Source organism: Leptopilina heterotoma, unplaced genomic scaffold (assembly GCF_015476425.1).
Source record: "Leptopilina heterotoma isolate Lh14 unplaced genomic scaffold, ASM1547642v1 Lhet_6, whole genome shotgun sequence".
In the NCBI taxonomy this organism is placed as follows: domain Eukaryota; kingdom Metazoa; phylum Arthropoda; class Insecta; order Hymenoptera; family Figitidae; genus Leptopilina; species Leptopilina heterotoma.
In genome coordinates this window covers 6099671-6126747 of record NW_025111137.1, presented here as the reverse complement: position 1 = coordinate 6126747, position 27077 = coordinate 6099671, and the positions used below count along the sequence as shown (strand labels likewise).

Here is a 27077-nt window from a genome sequence, read left to right as displayed (position 1 = left end):
ACGCACCGAGTAACCGCGGATTACATTCTCGTTTTGTATAAAATGTCGTGTGTACCTCGGACGCACGCATTTCTCGTCCTCGCTTGTTTACAGTACTCGGCTTCGCCTCGTACTGCAAAATCAAGCTCGGACGAGAAACTTGCGCTTTGCGTCCTCGTTGCACAATGTACTATTTCGCAGAAATGACAATTCGCTAAAATGACTTTTCGAGAAATTGACAATTCGTAAAAATGGCGATTCGCAAAAATGACTTTTCGCAAAAATGTCTTTGGAAAAATGACATTTCACAAAAATGTCTTTTCGTAAAAATGACAATTCGCAAAAATGACTTTTCGGAAAATTGACAATTCGTAAAAATGGCGATTCGCAAAAATGACTTTTCGGAAAATTGACAATTCGCAAAACTGACAATTCGTAAAAATAACTTTTCGCAAAAATGACTATTCGCAAAAATGACAATTCGTACAAATGGCGATTCGTAAAAATATCGATTCGCAAAAATAGCGATTCGCAAAAGTGACAATTCGCAAAAATGACAATTTGCAAAAATGGCAATTCGTAAAAATGTCTTTTGCAAAAATGACATTTCACAAAAATGTCTTTTCGTAAAAATGACAATTCGCAAAAATGACTTTTCGGAAAATTGACAATTCGTAAAAATGTCGATTCGCAAAAATGAATTTTCGGAAAATTGACAATTCGTAAAAATGGCGATTCGCAAAAATGACAATTCGCAAAAATAGCTTTTCGAAAAAATGACAATTCGCAAAAGTGACATTTCGCAAAATTGGCTTTTCGCAAAAATGAGTATTCGCAAAAGTGCAGTTCGGTAAAATGACATTTCGGAAAAATGACATTTGGGAAAAATCATGCGCCCCGCAAAAAACGTTTTTTTTTGCAAATTTAAAAATCCAAAACTTCCTTTACGAGGAAGTAATTATCCAGTTAATTTTACAGTCAACATAAGTTTATTTTCGATTGACAATCACATGCTCTAGAGCTATTGTAATAATTTGTTTTATTAATATAGAACAATAAAACTTTTAATTTTTGATCTGATGTCCAGAGTTTTCTCAATTTTTTTTCGTTAAACAAATTCAAAAAATAAAATAACGCTGAATACTAATTGGGTAACACAATTAACAATCTATTTCACGTTTCCCAACTAGTTAAAATTCTTAAGAAGCAAATTCTTACTAGCACAAATGACTATCATTTTACTGAAAAGTAGGTCGAATGCGAACTTTAAATCTTTTTCTGAAAAGAAACGAAAGCAGATCAAGAAAGAAGGTAACGTCGATATGTGACCATAATCCAGCGATGACACCTAGTGACCACAATTCTCTTTTTTATTGGACCACATATGACCTTCTGATCCACAGACTTATCCACCCTATTTATGCTTGCAGCCCCTTTACTAACATCCGCAGAGAAAACTTTCTTATTAGAGTCACCTCCTAGTTATCTATTAAGTAGGTAAAGGACGGGTAGCAAGCTGTAAATTAATTGAGGATATCATTAGGTAACTCAGTAACTTCCTTTGAAAGAGGGGCAAACGGATGTGACGAAGCAGAACATGTGCGATGATCCATGGTTTCTCGTTAAATTTAAGGTGGAGATCCTCGATGAGTATTTAAGCTAAAAGCTGGAAATTCTCATCCTCGTATATAATAGTTTATTAATAATGGTAATTAAGCAATTAAATTGAGATACAAAGTATTTAATGTTTATTCAACAATGACAAAATAAGTTTGAGATATTTCTGTCATCGAACCTGACGAGTTACTGCATTGACAGTGTACTGCAAGCAATGTCCTAGGTTCGGGCCTAAATCTGCCTAGGACGACCGTCATAAGGAGGTCTCCCTTTTTAGTGGGTTAACTGGTTAACTCCCTCAACCCTTGTCTGACTTGCCTCCAGATCAGCCTCTTCACTAACTTTCTTCAGCACTTTGGTGAATTATTGAAAACTATTAAAATGGTTATTATTAATCAGTCAGGTTGCGACTGCTAGAATATTGCAGTCACAAATAATTGTGTGATCTATTTGCTATCATAAAATTGCTATCTTTTGTATTCACAATCGCTACCATAACGAAAGGCTTCTTGTATTCTTATACCAAAGTAAAAAGCGTAGTTTTCTCGAAAGTTGTTCAGCGCATATTGGGTAATAATTAATTCGAATCTGAGTAACAAGTGGTACCCAGAGTGTCAGAAAAATAATGATAGACTTCAGTAAAATATCTTTCGATATTTTGTCTTACACATATTAAAATCGCAAGTTTTAATATTATGTATTAACTGTATTGTTAATATACGTTCCAGGTTAATTACTGTTAGTACAAATAGGATATCTTCAAAGGTTTCGAAATAAATTGTAATTGAGGTTAGAATAAGTAATCCGAAAAGGAAATATCAGTATTTCTCAAGTCAGATAGAGGCAAGGTGTATTAAATTCCCAGAAGATACGAATGTGGTCTATAATGATCTGTTCGAAGTATTTATAAATTCAACAACAATTTCTAAATTCTCTTAGAGTTCACAGGAATTTAGATATTAAAAATGGAGCATTACTCCTTCTCCTCAGCAAACCAAAATTACCTATTCGAATTATCCATCCGAGTCAATGGAGAGTTTAAACAGCAACGAATTCTCTACTAAACTATCACCTTTGGCTAGTCTCTGTGTGTTGATAATAGTTTCGTTCCTCGCATCATCGATTCGCATCGTTGGGTTTTGGTCTAGGCGGAATGTCCCTCGAGAAAAGGGGTAATTATTGGAATTTAATAAACTAGTGAATTGAGAATTGACTATTAATATTTTTTGATGAAGAGTTTTAATTGATTATTCAAAAATTTAATTTCAGTTTACAAAATCGATACGATGAACATTTTCCACAAAATAGAATTTTCAATTTGTCTACGTCAAAAAGGAGGAAAGTTAAATTATAAAATTCTATTTTATACGCATGTCTTTTTACTATATCAATATAATGCCGCTCAAAATCCTCATGCGCATGAATTAAGGTCATCATCAGCATCAGAATCCAAAGAATAATTGATAGAAAACATTAAGTGAAAACAATAATGAATTCAAAGGCTAAATTCAAATAAAGCTGTTCAAAATCACATCGTCCAGGGTAAGGTCCTCTGCAAGCGGTTACGGCTTCATTCCGAGCTACGTCTGTGAATCCATAACAAAATTGAATAACAAAGTAAATATAGAATAATCAACAAAAATTTATTAATTCTGTTTATGTAATTTTAACTTTATTTTTGTGTGTAATTGCATATTAAAGCGTATTTGTCAAATATGTGACATAATAATATTGACTAAATATAACTCACTTTATTCATAAACGTGTGATGGAAAATATTGGGGGAACCGTTTTAATTAAAATCGCAGCGTAACATAATTTAGGTACCATCTAGTCAACCAACCAGGCTCTTCTCGTTCATGAATCCCCTGGCTGTGGAAATTTGGTTATACGTATTGGCAGCCTATATGTTGGTTAGTTTTACTCTCTTTGTGATGGCACGATTCAGCCCCTACGAATGGCATAATCCTCATCCCTGTCTTGGAGAAAGTGACATTATTGAAAATCAATTCACCGTCAGCAACAGTTTTTGGTTCATCACAGGAACATTTCTGAGACAAGGAAGCGGACTCAACCCAAAGGTATAATCAACGAGGTGCTTCTTCATGGATTTCTTTTCGTTCATCATCATTCTTGATTATCGTCCTACCCATTCCCCGCTTTATATTTTTTTTAATGATTGAAAATTTTGATAAAATAAATGAACATTTAAACTTAATTATTATAAATGGTAATTTTTCGCACAGAAAAAATAATTTTGGTAAACAATGTTTAGAGTTAATAGACATGTTAATTAAAAACGTATGATTGCTTCAGGTATCCGGTCGTATGCCTTCGCGACTCTTCTCATTTATGAATCCTCTCGCCGTGGAGATCTGGTTATTCATGTTGGGTGCTTATGTTATGGTGTCATTAACAATTTGGATAGTGGCAAGATTTTCGCCATATGAATGGGTTGAACCAGAACCATGTCCAAGCTGCAAGTGTCCACTACAGGTAGGCTCTTGCCAAGTGGTGCTGAAAATAAAATTTATAAATCAAACCCATTTAAATAATTTCTTTCATGTTCGCCAAATAAGCTGCAAGTTTCTCAAAAGTTTTAGAATTAAAAGTTAATATATGAAATTAGTTTGTAATTGTGAATATTTTTTTCAACTAGAGACAAATTTCTTATTTAAAAACGAAAAAAAAAATTAATTTCACTAAAATGAAATTGAAATAAAGAAATTTTTTAAAGTAAAGAATGAAGAGAACCCCGTGTAATTGCTCATTTGATTTCGCATCACTTGGCGGGGGCCACAAATTCATCAGGGCGGTCATCTCAGCGTCTTAGATTCTAGCAGCGATGACATCCCATTGCCGAGAACCGTCAATGATTTCACCTTGGCCAACAGCTTCTGGTTTACAGTTGGCACCCTAATGCAACAGGGAAGTGACCTTAACCCAAAGGTAATAATGTCACACAGAGTCGGCTCTTTAAAAAAATTTAACTGGAGATCGCAGTATAATACTAAACCAAATATTTTTAATCTGCAAAAAAGTAATTAACAAAATTTTCCGTTTACCTTTAATTTTTGGACAAGAAAATTAATTTCGAATTTACTTACTTTAATCACTAAAATTATTAATCGAACATAAAAATGAATTCTTTTGTTGGTCATAAAAAATTTTCTTTTTTGCTTTTGCTTCTTTTTGTTGAGCTCTTTTCAATTTTCGAGACTTTGTTGTGACCTCTCGCGTTTTTAAATTCGAATTAGTAACGCGCTGCTAGTCGACATCTTCACACATTTTTTGTGCATGGGGTCCAATTTTTAATTTAAAAATTTTTATTATACCGTAAAATATTATTATAATTGTCATTGAAAATACTTGCAGCAATAAATGTTGCAATTTCGACTATTTTAGGACCGTTCGACGTAACTTTTTGATGACTTCATTCTTTGAAATTAAGCAAAAAAGAATTTGATTTTTAAAAAGTTTCAGAGTGGTCTAATCCATTAATTATGAATCTTTATATAGTATTCTTTTGCGAGATCTTATATTTAGCACCATATGAAAAATTAAATAATGTCATTCATATTCACGCATTTTTTAAAAATTCATAAACCTCATAATTAAAAAGAAAATTGTAAAAAAGAACAAAAAAACTTGACTGAAAAATACATTATTTTATTGCTTTTCAAAATGCATGTTAACCCTGCATGTAATCATACATTGCAAGCCAAAGCACCTTATGTTTACTATTTTTTGCAGAGCTGTAATTTATTTTTCACTTGTTTTAATTTTAACCAAGTCTCATTCTGTTGAAAGAGAAATAATGTAAAATTTCATATTCAACAGTATATATATTTCTTTACACTCGAAAAAATTTTAATTAATTTTCTTTTTATTGAAAATTAAGCAGCATGCCTCCTTTATTTCAAATAAAGCATATTGTCTCAATATTGCTCAGAAATATTCACAATACTAATTAAATATTGTTGTCAAATATACTATTCGACTGTTAATTAAACAAATTTTTTTTACCTTTTGTTCTGTCTTATTAAAATTTTAATTTAAATCCTTTTAATTAGTTAAGACATCCTAATTTTTAAATCTGCTATACAATGAAAAATGCACGTAATAATTAATTTAAGTTTACTTTAATTTTATCATGAATAAATTTCTTTCCACATTTAAAATATACGAAGTTAAAATAAAAACCATATTCCATGAAGGTAAGAAATAAAATTTTCAACTCCTACACACGCCTTTTTTTATATGTTTAAAGATAAAATATCTATCAGAAAAAAATGGTTTCTAATGCATTAATCATCGTCAAATCAGAAAGTATAATTTCTTATGATTTGAATTACAAATCAATAAAAGAGTGCTGTTATAGAATGTGGGATTTAATTCAAAAAATGTATTTGAGTCAATAATGATGAATTTAAAAGTATTTTTATTGATTCAGATGTCTTATAAATTTAGAGGAATTGAAATTGCATTGTTGAATTATGATTAGATTGGAAAATAGACAGATTTATTAAATTTATATTTATGAAACATTTACAATTATTATTAACTGTTATTATTAACTGGTGCCAAAAATTTACAGATACTCCAAAAGTACTCATAATGATTGAGGAAAATTTACAGATTTTAAACATATGGTGCTAGCCGGCTCTGTGGGCATGTATATACATGCAGGGTTATCGTCAAATTTCCTTTTCTCTGCCCATGGAATATTTAAACTGCAGAACCTGGTAAATTTGTTGTGAATTTGAAAAAATTACAATTAAAACAATTCAGTAAATAAATTTCATGTCAGAGCGGTGAGCTGTGGAAATATAATTTACCTAGAAATTTTTTAGTCTAAAATATTTGGGTACGAATCTGTAACTTCACTTCACTCTCATGTCACTTTCAAGACACTTTCACTTTCACTTTCTTCTATTCAAAATTTTATAAAATTAATATTAAAATTCAAAATGGCGTATCTTCAACCATTTTCTTTAAAAAAAACATTGAAAATTACTGCAAAAATTCAATAAAATCTCTTTTTTCACATTCAATCAGTTTTTGGGTCCATTAATTATTTACACATTCACTTTATTATTTTTGTATTTGTTTTTTTTAGATGAAAAGGAAACTTTTTCAGCCCGGCACTCATTGATATTAAATAATTTTACAAAAATGGCCAGGCTGTTATCCAACAGATTTCAATTATTTTAAAAAAATGGTACTATTCTTAAAAATTTTATTAAATATCGTCAAAAGAATTTAATTATTTAAAAATGTGTTAATAAAATGCTTTAAAAGAATTAAATTTGAAGAAACATTTAATTATACAATAAATAATTTTCTTTTGTATTTGAGTAATTGAATTCTTGTAGAGTTTTCTAATAAGTTAATTGAGATCAAATTTTCAACGAAAGTCTATAATACAATAAAGAAGGGCAGTGATGTGCAAAAGATTTAATATTTTGAAAATTAATTATTACAAATTACTTTAAAATTATCAGTTGTCACTGTCACTTCTAATCAATTTCTCGTCTCTTCCAATTTCAAAGTGCTTTATTATAATTTATTTTTGAATTGTTAAAACTTTTCCACATTACTGCCCTTCTTTATTATATTTTAGACTTTCATAAAAAATTTCAGCTCCATTTATATTAAATATTTAAAGAGAAAAGTGGTCGAAAAAATTACCATTGAATTTCTAACAGACACATTCTGTTAATTATTAAAAATTACAAATGAATAATGAACGTTAATAACAGTAATATTAGGAAGAATAATAAATTTAAATAATTAAAAAATATAACAAAGAAGTTTTCATCTCCCAATATTCAATGTGCATATTTTAAAACATACATAAAAATAATATTATACTTTTATAAAAAGGCGAATTTAATTCCTTTGATTCAATTCTAAATAAAAAGTATACAGTAACTTTGTTTTAAAAGGAAACTTTTGTTGGCATTATATGGTGATTCCTGAATACTGCGACCATGTGAATTACAATAGTCTCGATTGCAAAAAGCTAACACTTTAAACTATATATACATCGCTGTGGAAATTCCATGGGTAGAATTATTATTCCCTCTAGGTTCTTATAATTCGATTTTAATACGCGTGTTGAAAGTTTTATGTATATATATATGTATATAGTTAAATAATGTCTAAAAAAATAAAATAGTAGAAAAAGCAGAGAACGACACTTTAATGTGGAATTTCTGAAATCTAGTTTCCACATCGTACGAATGTGAACAAAAGCACAAGTTGAACATTTGGAACACGAGTTTGAGAATATCTTTCATGCGTGGGAATGGATATGACATTAATAATAATTTAACTTTTTCGTTTAAATGCCACTTTTTAATTTTTAATTTTTTTTCTTCCAAGAAGTAAATAACTAAATTTAAAAAACGTGTTTATTAAAAAAATTATCATTCATCGACCAGGAATAGAGTTGATTTATTTAAAAATAATAAATTATTGATTTATCACGATTTTTGCAGAGTGTAATAATAATATGCAAGAATATGTTTTAGCAAAAAAAAATGAATTACAAAGATAAGAAATTTACCTTACAGAAGAAAAGTTTTAATAATAAAATGTGATTATTCCTGTGATTATACTCAGTCTTTCATGAAAAATGAAAATCTTGAATAACAACTCTACGCAGCTTTCTCGTTTGTAAAATATGTTTATTCAATAACTATGTAAAGAACACGAAACGTAGAGTGGATATAAAATGAGGTTCCTTTTAATCTTGCTGTTCATCTCTCTTTCTCTCCCCTTTTTCTCATTTTCAACAAAGAAAAAAATAAATTCTATTAAAAAATTTAAATTCCATTTAGCGTTAAATAACATACCTAAAAAATGTTATCATATAATCGAATTATTTTTATATAATATATAAAAATAATAATAATATATGATAATAATAATAATAATAATAATAATAATAATAATAATAATAATAATAATAATAATAATAATAATAATAATAATAATAATATATAATATTATATTACAAAATAATTTCAGATATTTTAGAAAAAGTTTAATAATTTTTTTTTTTCTGAAACAAAATAATTTTTATTCTTTACTTAACTTTCATAGAGTGTCAAGAATGAAAAGTTTTTTTTTTATTGAAAAATCAACTCTATTTGTGGAAATAAAGAGAAAAAAGTTATTTGCTTAATTTTTAATATCTACATACATGTTAACTGTTGTAAACTGTAATAATTTATTTATTTACTTTATTTATTTATTGATTTATTTATAATCAAAGTTTCTAGGATTAAAAATAAAGCCCTAGTGTATTTAAACTAAAACAGATTTTTTTTTCTTTCCGTTTTCAGGCAACTAGCACGAGAATAGTTGGTGGAATTTGGTGGTTTTTTACTTTAATTATTATCTCTTCATATACGGCGAATCTTGCTGCATTTCTTACAGTCGAAAGAATGATAACGCCGATTGAAAATGCAGCTGATCTGGCTGAACAAACGGAAATAGCTTATGGAACTTTAGAAGGAGGGAGCACAATGACATTCTTTAGGGTAAAATTTAATTCTTATTAAGAAGTTAGGGGGGCAGTCAACATCATGAAAAAGTGAACATTTTAGATAATTTCAAATAGCAGTTTAACTTTTTTTTTAATTAAAAATATTAAAACTAATTGAAAAATGTTTTTACAATTTAGTTTAAGTGGACCAGATAAAAGAACCTGGTTTCTGAAGTTGATTACGAATCTTAAGTAAAATTTTAATAATTCAAAATGGCGGATCCAATATGGCGGATCAATTTTAAGAAACAATTAGAACTCTTATGAAACTTGGTATTTGAGGAGTTTTTAGGGTCGCTCATAACGAATTTCACATCATATTTCCAAAATTCAAAATGGCGGATCCAATATGGAGGACAATTTTTTTAAAAAACTTGTTTTGTAAATTATGACTGCCCCCAACCCCATGATTTTTATTTTATTAATTAATTTCCACTAAATTGAACTTTAATTACATAAAATAAAATTGTAAACAATCTTTTTAAGTATCAAATAAGAATTTCATCTTTATACAACAGGATTCTAAAATTGGAATCTACCAGAAAATGTGGAGGTTTATGGAATCTAAAAGTCCTGCCGTTTTCGTTTCATCGTATGAAGAGGGAGTGAAAAGGGTTCTTGAAGGAGACTACGCTTTCCTAATGGAATCAACGATGTTAGATTACGCGGTTCAAAGAGACTGTAATCTGACCCAAATCGGAGGATTATTAGATAGCAAAGGTTATGGAATCGCTACTCCAAAAGGTAATATTAAACCTGATGTTTTTTTTACGATTCACTCTTCATAAAACCTAAGTTACATATTTATTCTCTTTTTCAAATTTGGAAACTTAAAAATATTTTCTAAACGTAAAACTGATTATAAATAATTTTTTCATCTTCTTTAAATAATTTTTACTATAAGGATTCATGCTTATTTTATTTTTTTTTCTTAAAGGTTCACCATGGCGAGATAAAATATCGTTGGCCATTTTGGAACTTCAAGAAAAAGGTGTTATACAGATCCTCTATGACAAGTGGTGGAAAAATACGGGCGACGTGTGTAATAGAGACGAAAAAAACAAAGAGAGTAAAGCAAATGCATTAGGAGTGGAGAATATTGGTGAGTAGATGATCAGATTAAAAATAATTCCTAAAAAATTCTCCTACTTTTCGGCAAATTTCCAAACTATAGAGGCAGACAATTAGGAAATTAATTTTTTTTAACATTAAACAGAGAAGAGATTGTAAAAAAAATTAGCAAAATAATGAACTCAAAAGACACTTATTTAAAACCTCGAATAAAAACAAATATTTTGCAGAATTATTTATTCTCCCTAAAATCAATAAAGAAAAGTTAAAAACAATACGAAATTGAAAATACAATTTATGTAATATTTCATTAATGGTTTATTGATTTTAAAGCAAAAAAAATTATTTATAACCACGCTAAACTATTACAAGTTTAAAGGTTTCCATTTTTTTGTGGGAAAAATTATTGTAGTACAAGAGGAAGCTTTACTCGATAATACAGAAAAGACACTTCTATTAATTTAGCTTTAACGGAAAACCACAAGGTTAATTCGTAAAATCATTGGTTTATTACTTTATCAAGAATTCCTGATAAGACCACAAAAATTTCTATAAAAAAAAGATAATATTAGAATTAGAACAAAAGTGTGATTAATTTATTTTTAATAAGTTTGGAATTTACTAAAATTGAGAAAATATTTAGAGCGTTGAAAAAAAATTTATTCTTTAAAGTTTTCTTTGAGTGATGAACATATTTGAAGGTAAGAAAAAATGGGATATGTACAAGGAGATCAATAGAAAGTCATGTGGCTAAGACTTTGGAAGCAAGCAATCTTGATTATTAGTGATAGTGTCTCAACACAGTGGAAAGGGAAGATAAAATAAGTTTATAAGATAAAAGATATTCGAATTTTCCATTTTTATACAAAGATTTTTTTTTTTAAATTTTACATATTTTTATAGAAAGTGACATTATGCTATGATGTCAGAATCGAAGGAAAGAAAAGGTCAGAATATAGAAACAAATCAATGTTTGTCCTCTCGTGGAATTCATCCATTTATAATAGCGATAGGTAATCTCCATCTAGATTATCATTTTTATTTTTTTTATGAAATATAGTTGACTGGAAGAGCAAATAGAGAAAATCTGAAAATAGTGGTCGAATTCCTGGTTTAAGATCCATTTAGCAGAGGTTATGATATTATTAATAATAATTACTTTATTATTACATCGACGGTATAAGAACATTTTATAAAATTAGCTCGTTACCGTTTTAGAAATTCTGATAGAAATTCCACAGCGTCTGAACCTTAGCAAACAGTTTTGTGTTGCTTTTACAAGTGAAAATAAAAACTGTAATTTAAAATGCAACTTAACTTTATTTTCATCGTTGCAACTCACAGTTCGAACTCGTCAAATTAATAATTAGTAATCCGTTGTCTATTTGAACGTATTATCCCTACAGCGATCCTCCCCCATCATTATGTCCCACTCTCCGACATCTCTTATTCATAATCATGCTTTAATACCTCGATACCGCAACGCTACACTGCGTCGATTAGGTAATTTGAGTTCATTTAGATATCGAATTCGAATTGACTTTGACGTCAAATTTTCTATAATTTCGAATTCCAATTGATTATCGCGACAATTTCTTTTCGATTTCGAATTAATTTTTATTTGAACCCAAATTCATTTTGATATTCGCGTCAAAGTCAATTCGAATTTGAAAAGAAAATTAATTTGACACTAAAGCTTATTTAAATTCAAATTTAAAATCCGTTTCACGTAAAATTCAATTTAAATTTGATATTAAAGTAGAATCAAATTATACAATCGATAGCATAACATAAATGTGAAACTTGAAAAAAAAACAATTTCTGTTACTGCATTACTAGCATTGAGTCTCTTGTAAAATCAAATGTTTAACAAGAATATAAGTTTTTTGGGTCTCTAAAATCTTGAACTGCTTATATTTTTAAAGAATCTAGTTTTATTCCTTTATATCAGTGGTGACAAGTCCTAAATATTCTAATTCTGTTCGAAGGTATTCACATAAATTTTCCAAAGCTTCTTAGCCTTAGAAACTTTGTTTTTCGTAAATAAATTTAAATAAATCTGATTGTAATTTGATTGCTAAACCCTATAATTTTTCGACATTTGTTTTCTATCGGAATTTAGAAAATGTTTAATGTTGGTTATTCGAGATCTTCTCGTTGTAGTAAAATTACCAAAGCTGTTCGTTAGAAAATCATTTCATAAAAATCCATATATTTGAAAATTAAATGACGAGAAAAACAAAAAATTCACTGGAACATTAATTGGTCTGGCATTTGTAGTAATGATTTTCCCTTTCCCCAAATTTAAAGCTATGATTCGTCAGTAAAGTATTAAGATAATTTTTGGACAAAATTATCGTCAATAGTTCACCGTTATTCTTTTAACCTTCCTACGGTTTAATTAAATTGCAGAAATCGGTACCAAAATGGTTCAAATTACCCTGCATTCCTGCATAGAAAATTTTATATCTCAACAAGCTTTAATAGTTTTTTGGGTCGCTGATTACGAATCCGATGTCCATTTTTGAAAATTCAAAATGGCGGATCCAATATGGCGGACCTTTTTCAAAAATTTTTTATTCTTAATCAAAAAAATTACTTTGTTGTATTCTTTTAACACTTTTACTATGCTAACTGATCTGGTTACTATTTAAAATCTAATCTTGATGGTTTTCCACTACACATGACAAAATCTGTTCTGTGTTCTGTTTGCTAACACTGACAAACAGTTGATAAAATAGTTGGGCTATTGACTGTTGTGCAGCGCTATTTAAACTCTATCAAAAAAAAAAAAAGAATTGCTATCCTAAACTTTACTATCAATAGCGTTGAGTTAGTGGCTATTTGAAAGATAGTTTGACAGCTCGATCAAAAAGGAAAGTTACTCTTCCTAAAATTAACTCAGCTGTACGTTTGTTTTTAACGCAGCACTACAGCGCATTGGACGAACAGTTCTCTCAACAATTATTCAGTGTATCTTTTTAATATTATTTAAAAAAGAATTTATTTTAGCAAAATAATTTTAAAATGATTAAATTGAAACTCGTTTTGCGTTGATGGGATTTTTTTATTTCTGCTTAAAGTAGCTCGTATTACCAAAAATGCAATGATTCAGAAAAGTACTGCCGAGGTCGTCAAGTGACCATTAAAATTTAGGAAAATATAACTTCAAAATTCAAACAATTTCACACGGCAGTAACTTCATACATAAAATGACCACCTTCCACTCAGCTTTTCAACCCCGTGTGATGTAGATAGATGCAAAACGATACTGTAAAAGGAAAGATGATTTAACTAAATTATAGAAAAGAGTATATATTAGAAATAAATAAATCTTAGCAATAATATATAAAAGAACTAAATTTAGTTTACAACTAAAATTGGTAGCTGCTTTAAAGTTTAAAATTTAGTCACTTTTTAAATTAATCCAAATATTAAAAGGTTTTAAATTTTTAGTTTTTTTTTATTAAAAATAAACGAACAGTAGGGAACAAAAATTATTATCAATTTCAGTGAACTCTGTCAATTTTATGGCTAAATAAATAACAATTCTATTTGTATGCATGTAGGTTATCTTTCAAACCCAAGCAAGGCAGAAAGAGCTACATGAGAATTTCGTTTCCCTCACTTATACTAGTGTGCATTTCTCATTTCCTTTACCCTTTTCATCTATTCTTCGGCATAACCTTTCTTCCCTAAAATTCTCATCACATTTCGCTGACAACTTTTTTTCTTCGCTTTTTCATTTTTTCGCATAGTTCCCTTATTCAAACATACCTTTTATAAACTACATTTATTTACTTCCTTTTCTTAACATTTTTTTTTAAACTTTAAAAATACATAGTTTGAATGAAATATAGTATGTGATAATTTATCTTCTGCATCAAAATCAAAAATATATCTTTAATCCTACTTTTATAGTTGAGTGATAACAGAGTTCACTATGGTTGTTATACAATTTTTAACTTTAATTATAAGATCAAGTAATCAGCTACTGTATCAAGTAACACAGCTTATTTACTTTAAAATTAATTTTTGGAGCTGCTTCCTCATAGTTGGACATTTAACTAAATGCATCAACATTTCAATGAACTTGAATTTAAATATTTAAAATCTTTTAGTAAAGTGTTTCTGAAACATTCAGGAAATATTATATCCTGTGTGGGCAGATTATACTATTAATTATTCATTATTTATAATTATTTTTATTAGAAGAAAAGATTTTTTACTAGTATTTTACAGTATAATAAACGTTAACTGACCTTTTGAAATTAATTTCAGTACATAACTTGACTAAAAGTTAGTTCATTCTAACCGTGTTAGTTACCAAGTCGTTGCTATTGTCATGAAGTACATGTTATGTTCGAGAGAGATGTTTTACTCATTAAAACTATATATACCATGTAGTATGTATAGTACAGAAGACTCACTAGCCTTGTCTCATTTCGTCTTACAGTAGATAGACACGAGAAAACGATATCATCTCAACACCAGGCAGCAGCGGAACTTTCACCCTCTTCCGGTTTCTCGGACGCTACCTACATCACTACATCCTGGAATTATGTAAATTCCAACGTCCTGACTCCTTATCTGCATCCTTCCGGATAAAACTCCCTGCTTCAAGTAGATTTTAATTCCTTATGTCGGACATTATTATTATTATTATAGTTCAGCAGACTTGAAACAAAATTTTTCTGGATAAATTAAATCATTGGCAAAGTTTTGTCCTGTGCGAATGTGGAACCCTTGCCAAAAATTTCCACTCGGTTTACGAAATTTTATTTTTTGACTTGGATACATGAAATGAGGAAAAAAATTGTTATTGGATAAGGATGTTTAGCGGGAACATAAATAATTTGTAAAGAATCAATTAAAATAAATATTGGGTTTGCATTAAAAAATGAAACACAAGGAACTCTTTTTACATTGACATATATATTTAATAATCAATTCGATACACTTCGAAAGAAAGAGTCAAGTTTGAAAAAGATAAAGTAATTTAACTGCTGCGAAACTTCGAGTACAACTTTTCGTGTTCGCGGTGGATTTGTGTCTGAAGTACCAAAAATCTTTACATTGCAATTTTCAAAACACTTTGCATTATTTATTCATTTTAATTTCATGCAAAATTTCATTTTCGAGTCAAAATACAAATATAATAAATGAATTAAATGTTGAGTTCGTAATTATTTAAAATCAACGTTAGAATATATACATGCATATACAAAAAAATACATAACTAATATTGTAAAATTATTATCATTAATTTTATGGATTAGTTGTAATTTTATAATAACATTTTTATCGAAATTTAATTAATGATAATAATAATAGATGTATATTTGAGTAAAACAAATAAGAAACAAAATTTAACTTTTTATTGTCATGATTAATTTGAATATTTCATTTTAATACTTTTTTTATTACCTTTTATTTACTTACTAAGCTATAAGCATTACAACAGAAATTATTCGCAAATGAAATTCATGTAGTGTAAAGCAGGTGGTGAGAGAGTGCTTAAATATTCCGGTAGGAAGACTTCAGTAAAATTTCCACTTTACGACTTTATGCAGAATTAATGCTTTTGTTTATTATCATATTATTTATTTATGTACTATTTCTATAATTCATTATTTTTACTATACATTAATGTGCGGGTATTTTCGAATAATAATACTGACGCGGAGTAATCGTTTATTTCATCGTTTTATTATTTTCAGGACCGAATGGTAACATCATTATTATATATAGAATAATAATACTGATGAGCATTATCGCAGATTTATGACAATAACATATGTCAAGTAAAATCCCTCAAATACAGATAGATTTACGTGATTGTATGATGAGTTCTTTATGCAAAGTTTTTCAATCATGTATGAAAGTATGAATGCACAATGTTCGTAATTCTGTTCCCATTTTATTATCTGTTAATTTATACTTCAACTGGAAATGAAGTGCTCTATTTACAATTTGTTTGAGCTACTAAAAGATAAAAATATTATTTATAAGACAAGATCTTTGTTCTATTTTGTTTAGTACAATATTTAATATTTTATTATTCAGAACTCTAAAGATTTGTAAATTGTTATATTTTGCCTAAAATTCTCAAAACTATACAACCAAATGTAAGAAAGACTATCTCGTTTACTTGAAAGTTTAAACTCAAATACCAGAAGCCAAGAAGCTAACGTGCAACAATATGTGCTGAGCATAGAGATGTTACTTGAGTTTTCCTTATAACCATATATAGACAGTTTACAACACAGATTCTTGCACAGCTTCAAAACTCTGTTAGCGCTCGAAAGTAAGGCTGGAGAAAAATATCTAAGTTTTGATAAAGTCACAGAGTTACTTCTACCTATGAATACATAGTAGGGACTTCTAGCACAGATGTCGTGTGTTACATGCAAGCAAAGTAATGTAGCACCTGTAACGATGTTTTTAAACTATATTAGGTTGGAATACTTTTACATAAATTAAAGTATTTTCACACATTTATTTTTAAAAACTTGAGTGGTACTAAATTCAAGTAATTTAAAAAGTAGCTTTTGAACTGATATCGCAATATTTGCATTTGACTTTTTGAATTTTGTAAATCTGACGTCGAATTCGTAATCAGCAATCCCAAAAACCCCCCGAGAAACGACTTTGAAGGGGATCCGTTAAATTTTTGAAAATTTGTCCGCCATATTGAATCCGCCATTTTTAATTTTGACAATCTGACGTCTGATTTGTAATCAGCGATTCCGAAAACCCCTAAATTCAAATTTATTTATACACAAAGTAATTAATAAATTAAGTCAATTGAAATTTCTTCGAAGCGCTTTTGTAGACAACAAATGTAAAGCAATAAAATAAAAAAATGATTATCAACTGAAAGAATTCCAAACTACAGATTTCAATTTACGTCTTCGTCAAATCATGAAGATTCATCCTTGATGACAATCGACAAATTTCTTCTGAAACTCAACGAGAATTTATAACTTTGACATTGTTAATTTGCATAATATTATTAGATATTCACAAATTCATTCTAAATTCTTGAAAACGATATAATCTTGAATTGTCGTGAAAAAAGAATATAAGTAAAAGAAAATTTAATTGAAAAACTCGACTCTCACGATTGAAACGATTCAATTCAGACAGTAACTTACACAATTCGAAAAAGTAAAAAGGAAAATCTATTTGTGTAGGAGTGAGAAGGGGTAAGAAAACTTCCCCGCGACGACGAACTCACGGTTCGCTGATGGCGGTCGTTGGATATTGCGCGCACGATTTCCCGTCTTGGTTCGAATGTTCTTTTTGCATTTAACCATCCTCCGCGTTCTCCTATGCCAAAGTTTTCCGTTCGTACAAAAAGAACCCTACAGGCAGTACCTTCCGCATTTTCTTTTATCATGAGATCTAAACACTAAAAAGTCAAAAATAAATTATAATTGAAAATAACACGGGCAATAAACGCAAATATTATTTTATCATTAAACGATTGGAAAAACTTTTGTAGTATCAGAAATATACATAAGAAAGTTAAAAGCTATTAACCTTGTGGAAGTGGAATGTTCTTTTCCGACCAAGTTTAGTAACCTAGTCTTCTTATCAATACGAAACAATTTATTTACTCGTTAAGTATTAATTCTTTTTTCTTGCGAATTGTTACAGGAGGTGTTTTTGTCGTCTTACTGTGCGGATTAGCTTTGGCTATTTTAGTCGCAATTCTTGAGTTCTGTTGGAACTCGAAAAAGAATACCCAGTCGGATCGTGTAAGTAATAAACATTTATTTATTTTAACGCATGTATGGTGGAACGATGATCATATTTCTAGTAAAATTAATAATTCATTATTATTTCTAAAAAGAAAGGGATATAGACTCCTAAAAGATATTTCTGGTAAATTAAATTACTATGTTTTCAATTTTTGCTCAAAATTAATATTCTTAAACTAATTTATGCTAAGCGAAAAGAAACGATCATAGAAAAAGTAAAAGAGAAGGAAATTGAAAATACTAAAACAATTTACCAGAATGTATTCTGCATGAAATTGAAGTGTATGTAGTAAATGTATATACACTAGCGCACACACATTGATATTGTACTGCATTTGTGTAACGCTCTAATTACAACGATAATTACGGATTATATTCAATTTAACAACGACCTTATCATATAGGATCTGATAACCTCCTTGTAAATCGAGTAACATTAATTACCAGACAATATTATAGTGTTTAATATTTGAAACAGTCTCTGTGTGCTGAGATGGCTTCAGAACTGCGATTCGCAATACGTTGTGGTCCTCGTCAAAGACCAACAGCAAAATCATGTTCTACTGCAACAGAGATATTATCCTGTAGTCGTTGCAGTCCACATTCCTCAATGCAGAGAAGTCGTTATTACTCTGGAAGTCAAGAAGAAACGACTTACGTTCCGAGCATCGATATCCCGCGATTAAATGGTGTAAGTCCAGTCCCTCAAGATAGAGTAGTACCGTAGTAAAGATTAAAAAATACTTCCAAAAAAAGCGTTATTTATGACCAACATTTATTCGCCATACTTTACAAAGAAAATTAATGGTAAAATGGCACTATAACAAATCGATTGTCAATTTTTTAAACTTCCCATCCTCTATTTGTAGTTTATGTCAAATACTTTAGGCCTTCTCGAATAAAAAAACGACATGGTAATAAATCAATTTTTCAACTTAAAAATTACAAATGAAGATATCGACAATTTGTTCATAATTTTTTCTTCTACTGATCTTTAATAAGTTTTTACATTTTTCACATCTGACTCAACATGTAAATATAAGCATCTGTTGATATTTAAAAAAAAAACATTCAATTTGCCTCTCAACTTATATTTTTAAAGAAGCTTTTTATTGCATGAAACATCAGCAAAAGTTAATCTTAATTTTCATATGATATTAAAAAAAGCTGCAAAAATATTATTTGTATTTGCACTTTGTGTGTACTTCTATTAATAAAATACATGTTATGTTATTGGCATATCCTTTCACATACAGTACACAACTTTTCTTTTTTCTTATTTTGATTGACAGAAAAGAAAAATAATTCATATTATCATTTGCTTCGACTAATTGATACAAATACACAGAAAAAGCAAAGTAATATTTATTCAGTGTATACACTTCTAAACTGCTTTTTTGTTCTTTATATGAAAAATTATTTTAGAAATGTAGAATATATTTAACTGTTTGCTGCATGAGGATAAATATTTGTATATTTGAACCCTAGAAACTTGTTTAAATCTAAAGTGTATGTTCATCAAAAGAACCAATTTTTTACCCAACTGAATATTATAAAAACGCTAAAAAATTATTTTACCTAACAAGCAACTTAAATTTATAAAACAATTCAAGCTTCATTATTAAAGATCCCACGAAAGCAATTTTCAACTCTGTTAATTAAAACTACATAAAAGTGGAAACACTTTCGTCTTGTAAATTCTTTTCATTAACTTTTTTTTTAATAAAAGAACTTGAACCTATCTACTAAGCTTATCTTGAAAGAAGCTTAGAGAAATGAAAGAAATTAATAAATTCATGAAAGATGTTATAAGTCACAATGAGAATGTAATTATGGACACTAACAAATAGAATTTTATAGCGGGAAATTGGTGCATTAGCGATGACGGAGATGAAGAAATCATTGAGCTTCGATCAAGTGACAGCGGACCATGCAGGGAATACCTAGCACAGGCTTCATCATCAACAACATCAACAGCGCAATCAGCCATGCAGAAACACTCCCACGCACACGCGTCATGTGCACTGCCACTCACATTCCCACAGTCACGGTCACAGTCACACGCACAAACATCAACATCCACTGAGACAGAGACGGGGCTCTTTAGGCACCGGTTTGGGTCAAGGTAATTAAAAGTTTTTCCTATTTTCATGGTATGATACATGGCAGTAAAAAATAGTTAAAATTTTAGACTCAAGAAGATCTGTATGAAAAAGTGTAAGATTATTAGTCAAAAAAACTTTCCCCTCATTACGTCACAAGAGGGAAGTGCATGGAGTGTATGGGATGGCACACTGCGGGTCCACGCATCTTTTTCCGTTTTTACCCATTACAGTGATAAATTTCTTATCATAATATGTGATGGTTGTAACGATGGGCTATATATAGAGAAATAGAATACGTCACACACACAGCCATCGTAGTCGCGTTCAGCGTGAAAGCTACGAGAGAATAGCGACCGACTTGGCTCGAGGTGCTCTTCGGGCCTAACAGGTACGAACTCACTTTGGGCATTAGACTCAGACAGAGGTGCTCTTCTGGTGAGTAAAATGCTTTAAGGGAAATGTTCGTTCTGCCCAGGTGCTCTTAGGTCGAACGAACTTTCTTTCTAGTACAAGGCAACTACCAGGGGTGCTCTCGTGGAAAGTTGACAAGTACGCCTAGTTTAATTAATTTCCATCCTCGAAATTCATATTCACTCGTTACCGCATACGGCAAGAATTTCGTCAGCTTCCGGAATTTGAATTAACCCCTATATGCTCCTTGGTTAATTCTTAGAAGTGCGCGCGCGCCATAGGCATCGTCGATCTCGAATAACGTGGAAACCTATTCTAGAACTGTTTCGCGAATATGAATTAAATGCCTGCATCAGATATGCAAAGAGAAGCGTGTAATTGCTTGTAACTAAAATCTAATGCAAACAAAGTATCGACTTAACTCCGCGAGAACCGATAATTATAAGAATTAGTATTATTCATTTAAATGAATTTCTAATATTAACTAAAGTATTTCTTTCGACGAGAAACAAATGTCAAATTCTGTTCATACTATTTTATATACACTATTTTTATATTTATACCTACTTATTGTTTTCTTACATTTCTTATTTTCATTATTGTTTAATATTTTCTTTTGATTTACAATATATTCACTTTCGAAGGTTTAAATTTGGACTCGTTACTGACTACACCTCTCCTCGAATTTCCAGCAGAAATTATAATTACGTAATGCTCAACCTAATATTCACTAATTGTTAGTTAAAGAAACTACGATAGGTACCCGGACTCCATCCGGCGAGCGAATTCCGTAGCAAATAAAAATCATATCATTACAAGATAATGGAATTACCTTTAAGGGTAATTCCATTCAACTAGAGGATTTTATGATACTTTTTTAAGCTGATATAAAAGATGTTTCTTTCAACCATTTTCTTTGTATGGAATGATTCTTTCGATCTCTACTCTCCCACAAACATGAAGAAATAAGGTGTTTTCGTAAAACCTGCTTGTTGTCCAAACATGATACTTATAATTTTTAAATCTCCATAAATTTTCCAATTATGTCCTTTATATTTAACTTTCTCCAAAACTAGTGTGACTGTTTCATAATCTTTTTTAAGTTTAGAGGCATGGGCAAATTTTTAAACTGAAGCTTGAAATTCTGCTACATCCTTGGCTAATTTCAAATCTCTTATGAGATTGCTAAGTCGACAAGAATTTACGTAAGATAGCGTAAAGTTTTGTGAAACTTTTTCTTTTTGTTGACCATCTGGAATGTAAATATCATCATCTTCTATAATAATACTAATCCCATCATTTATATCAGAATGTACATAATCTATTGATGTACTATCGACTTACATTTTTGTAGGAGAAAAAGGTGAATGACTCAAATTTTCGGGCTTTTCACAAATACAACACAGACGCATATTATATTCTTTTTATTCTTGTTATTCTAGCCCTTTACATTGGTAATGCAAAAGTTACAATCTTCTCGATTTTAAGGCTTTTTCTCACAATGTTGGTTTTCTTAAATTTAGGTGTTTACCCTCTTTTCTACCATTCCAACGAGTAAACATTGTGTGACAGGATTAGACAATCTTTGTATTTGATAGGCTTCTGGGTATTACGGATCAACGAATTTTTTTGAGGGAGTTAAGATTCCTCGGTATTACTAAAACCAAGAATGATGATTCTCCGCTTAACTTTCCAGTTAATGAAATTAATGCTTATTTTCTATCCATTTACGGTGACTCATCTTTCAATGTAACACCTCCCATTCTTTCTGAACTTCTTTCTGATATTGAATTTGATGATTCTCATTTTTTCTTTGAAGATATATGCCCCTCTGCTCTCGTTGGTGCTCTAAAATGCATTAAGACGGAAGCTCAGGGATCTGATGGTATCTCTATAAGTGTCGTAGTGAAAACCTTGCCAGCTCGGTTCTCACATATGCTTGATCTCTTTAATATGTCTCTTCAAGCCTCAGTCTTTCCTGACGATTGGAAAAAAACCTAATTAAGTGGGGCACCCTTCGGACTACCGACCTATTGCAATTCTCTGTTCTTTATCAAAGGTACTGGAAAGAATAGTATATAATCAGTTAATAAAATATATTGATTTGAATAATTTTCTTGATCCATTTCAATCTGGTTATAGAAAGGGGTTAAGTACTCAAACTCTTTTAATAAAGGTTGCTGATGATAAACTTGGGGCTGTCGATAATCGGATGGTAACTATAATAATCTTTTTTGATTTTAGTAAAGCCTTTGACATAGTTTCTCACAACATACTTTTTGTTTAAATTCAAATCATTTGGATTGTTTAGTTTGGTTTTGAAATGGTTTACTTCTTTTATCCTTCCGGTAGCAGTCAATCGGTTACTGGACACAATGGTGAATGGTCTCAGTCGGGTAATATTGGAACGGGTGTACCACAGGGTTCTGTATTGGGTCCTATACTATTTTTATTATTTACTAATGATTTGAGGTGTGTTCTTGAGTACTCCAAGTATATGTTCTATGTTGATGATGATGGTTCCACGTTTGGAATCTAAATAGTATTTAAATACTTGTCCCCCAGTTAAGATCAACAACACTGTGATTACTTATGTTTAATTCTTTAAAAATCTAGAAGCTATTTTTAGGTCTACTTTATTCTGGAATAAACTTATTGGTCACATTCATAAAAGTGTTTATCGTATTTATTCAATTATAATTTTAATTCCAGAACTTTTACTCTTTCTATAATTTTAATTATGTTTGGATTATACTCTTCTAAAGTAGATCCAAAAATAACCATGCATGTTCATGATAACCATGTCTTTTAAGTTCACATAAAACTATAAAAACTTTTAGCTATGAAGTCATGTGTGTAGAAATGCCGTCTAGTTTGAATTGCAATGCTGAACTAAAGGCATTCCATCAAGAAATCCTACGAATTTCGCTTTATCCTATGTCATGTGAAAATCATTAAGACTAGATGTAAGGACTTTGTTTGGAACTTTACGGTAGACAATGGAGTAAAATGTAGAAGGCTCCAGTGCACCGTCAATTAACTCTAAAAGGATCAGAGCATCTCTGGTACTTAAATTATGTTTATGGACATGGAAAAAGATTTCTAGATGTTTGTAATATTCGAACTTTGTTGAACCAATTGAATCATAAATTCTTTGCCTTTGCAGGTGAAAATGAAAACATTAGAAAAATTGAATTCCATTGATGAATTTTATTTACAGGAGGTGACCATCATGAAAATATTTTATGGAGGTTCGACTGCGACCTGGTGGGTGAACCTGATGTGGTGATTTCGCCGCCACCACCTCCACCACCTCCGCCTCCACCGCCACCATCTGCCTCGGTATCAAGAACTACAACCCTTTGACCAATACTAGAAGAGGTGCCGACAGGTGTACCCGTCCAAAACGAATTACCCACCCAAGCTTCCATGGTGATCATTAATGTCGATCAAAAAGAGACCTGTTTATAGCGCACGTAGTAACCGGATAGGTTTTAAATCTAAGTGAACAAAATCTCTTCCGGTAATTGAGAGTTATAGTGAATTCTAAAAAGAAAATAAGATAGGTTATTTTGAACACTAGACGATGAACAATTCCAAAACATTTGTAAAATAAAGCAAGTCAAGACCCAAGAAGAAAATTTCTTGAGATAAAATATCCAACAACAAAAAAAAACATCGAGAAAAGTTCTAATCAAGATGTAATTTTGTAAATAGTTGATTTGTAAGTTGACAAAATTTGTGATAAATTTACATCTAAGATCTCAATGGAATAAACATTATGAGGAAACAATGTGTAGAGTAATCAGAAGAAAAAAATTAAAATGATTTTTATCTAAAAAAAGAACGTTAGATCATTTATTAAAATAAATTTTGATTAGAAAAACGGTAAATTAGTCGATACTATGAATTTTTAAAAACCACCTTATAACTCGGACCAATTTCAAACATTGCCGTTAAATATTGTAGTTTATTTTAATTCAAAAAGAAAAATCATTCCTAAAGAACATATTTAACTTCCGTTGCTAAATAAAGATTTCGTCATCAGTTCAACATGCGAGTAATTAGATAATGAAATGAAACAGTTCTAAATAACATATCTCATTATTTTTAAATTATTTTCAATATAAACGAAAGCGATAATTCAAAAGAACGTTAAAGGTATTTTCTTAATTATCAAAAAAAAAATAATAAAAAAAAATACTGTAATTAGTCATAAAACTATAATAGTTTCATAAATCATTAAATATTCTTTTATGAAACAAAATTATGCTTTTTGGCTGTTGTAATGAAATTTTGCTTAGTATCCAAATGGCAAAGTTTCAAAAATTTTTATCAAACAATTATAATAAAAAAAAAAACAGCGGTATCTATTACTTTACACTCGTGTACGAAATCACAATGCTCATGTACATAATTTTTTCTTGAATTTTTACTGTAAATTATTTTTCATAAACTTAGTCTATAGTTATCACAAAGAAGACTGTTTAGCGACGTCGAAGCGTAGAAAAATGAAAAAAATTCCTGTTGTGAATTACGAGCGTTGTTGTCCATGTATCTGTGTACCTTTAAAAAAATGCGTGCGTGGATTTCAAAGAGTAAAAAATAACACCCTATTAACTATTTTTGAGAAAGAAAAGTCTTATTACATTTTTTTTTTGGTTTATGTCACTTTTTGTGTGATTACTATTAGAGAATCGAATAACAATTCAAAATTACTTTTCTAATATGACGAATATTTTTTTATCATCATCTTTAGCTCTACAAATTTCAAATTTCAAATTTATTTTAATTTATTTTAATTTATTTTCTAAAATAAAATTCAAATTTCTTTTCACTTTTCCAGTGCACTATTGTATATATAACTTATTAAAATCTTTGCAATATTTTTAAAAAAAAACTTTTCCACACAATTTAGATAAATGTTTTTTGATAAAGTATAAAAAAGGTAATGCAGATATGTGGATGGAATAATTAATACATATAGGTATGATATGAATACACAAATATGTGCGCATAAATGTTCGGTGTAAAGTTACATAAGCCTTTTTATTTCAAAAGATTCGTTCTGTTTTAAACTTATTTCAAAAATTGCTTTTCATTCTATAATGAAGATGGAAATCCTACTCTCTATCTCTCCCTCTCTTTACATTACTAAAAATATAAAAAAATTTGTTTTCATTCATAAAAAAAGTTGAAATGAAGAGATACTTTATAAAATTTTCAAACCTAACAGTACAGAGTGAAATAATAAATATTACTTTTTAAACCAATGTCCATTTTTCATTCATATGCTGAAGTGTTAAAAAGAAACATAAATTGAAAATTAGTTTCTATGAATTTTAAAAAAAGAATAATGGCTTTTGTAAATATGGCAATCTCTACTCAAAGGCATTCAATTTTCATATATTTTAAAACAAATTATAAACTTATTTTCTCCTCTTTCTTCAACATAACATACATTTACGAGTATTTTAATAATTACCTTCATAATTACAAATATTTTCAAACTCATAAGAGTTTATTTTGTGAGATGAGCAAAAGCAAATGCGTCCCGAATAAAAAAAAATATTTTAAACTAAAAAAATGTTTTTTATTTAATTTCAAAAATGTTTCTCTGGTTAATAAAAATATTTCATATTTAAAAAGTTAAATATGTACATAAAAGTTAAAAGATAATTAAAAAAAAATAGATAATGGAAAATAATTAAAATAAAAAAAATATTAGTTTCGATTTTCTTGTGTATATTACGAAATTAGTTTAATTGAATTTTGTTATCTAGATACTAATTGATATTTTGTTTTAATAATAAATTAAATTAATTTCTGATTGATAGAACGTTAAATGAATGAGATACTATGCGAAATAATTGAAAATAAACAATGCGTATAATTGATAAGAATGGTAAAATGTGCAAGTTTCAATACAACGCTCAAATAAAAAGAGAAAAAAAATGACGATGAAGAAAACAACGTGTTCATGTGTATTTGTTGTGAGCGTGCACATTTATGAAAAGAAATGTTATTCACGATTTATTTCCCATTTTTATATTATCTTGCCAAAGTATCCAAGCTGCCAAATGTATTCAAGAAAGCCATCCAAGTGCTTCTCAAATTTCACACATTCCATATAAAATATGACCAAATACTATAATAAAAATGTATTATTTCGTTTATATAATAATTTTTCACCAAAAAAAAAAAAAAATAGTTTCATATTATAAGACCAATTCCAATATTAAAATTTTGGCAAGAGTTAGAAATTTTTTATCAAAACAAATTTTTTATCAATAGCGTTCAAGGCAACAAAATAAATTTCTTTATAAAAGTAAAAAAAAAAAATAAATCAGAAAAGAAAAATAAATCTGCTTGAATTATAATATACAATTAAGTATTTTATCGCGAAAGAAAAATTTAAAAAACCATTTTAATTTTGTTTAAAATATTTCATGAGTTCGTGTAAATGAAGATGAAAGTAAACGTTTTTAAGCGATACGCAAAAGCGTTTTGTAGTTGAATACATTGAAGAGTGTACATCTGAAATGTGTAAAATAAATTTCGCCGAAAAATCAC

At 29.3% G+C, this 27077-nt stretch overlaps 1 protein-coding gene across 6 annotated transcripts in view; it reads left to right on the top strand.

The window, feature by feature from the left end:
* LOC122509087 (glutamate receptor ionotropic, kainate 2) overlaps positions 1-26761 on the top strand; it is a 129831-nt gene extending 103070 nt beyond the window's left edge. Inside the window, exons 12-21 of one of the 6 annotated variants that reach the window (XM_043622847.1) lie at positions 3420-3677; positions 3913-4092; positions 4408-4545; positions 8949-9146; positions 9670-9895; positions 10089-10253; positions 17885-17985; positions 18467-18677; positions 19849-20113; positions 23725-23861. In XM_043622847.1, the coding sequence (XP_043478782.1) occupies positions 3420-3677; positions 3913-4092; positions 4408-4545; positions 8949-9146; positions 9670-9895; positions 10089-10253; positions 17885-17985; positions 18467-18677; positions 19849-20113; positions 23725-23731 (1749 nt within the window). In that variant the 3' untranslated portion in view covers positions 23732-23861. Of the gene's footprint in view, positions 1-3419; positions 3678-3912; positions 4093-4407; positions 4546-8948; positions 9147-9669; positions 9896-10088; positions 10254-17884; positions 17986-18466; positions 18680-19848; positions 20114-23724 lie in introns of those variants that run through there. The other 5 variants (XM_043622849.1, XM_043622851.1, XM_043622848.1 and 2 more) reach the window with 5 other exon arrangements.
* Positions 26762-27077: the final 316 nt, after the last annotated feature.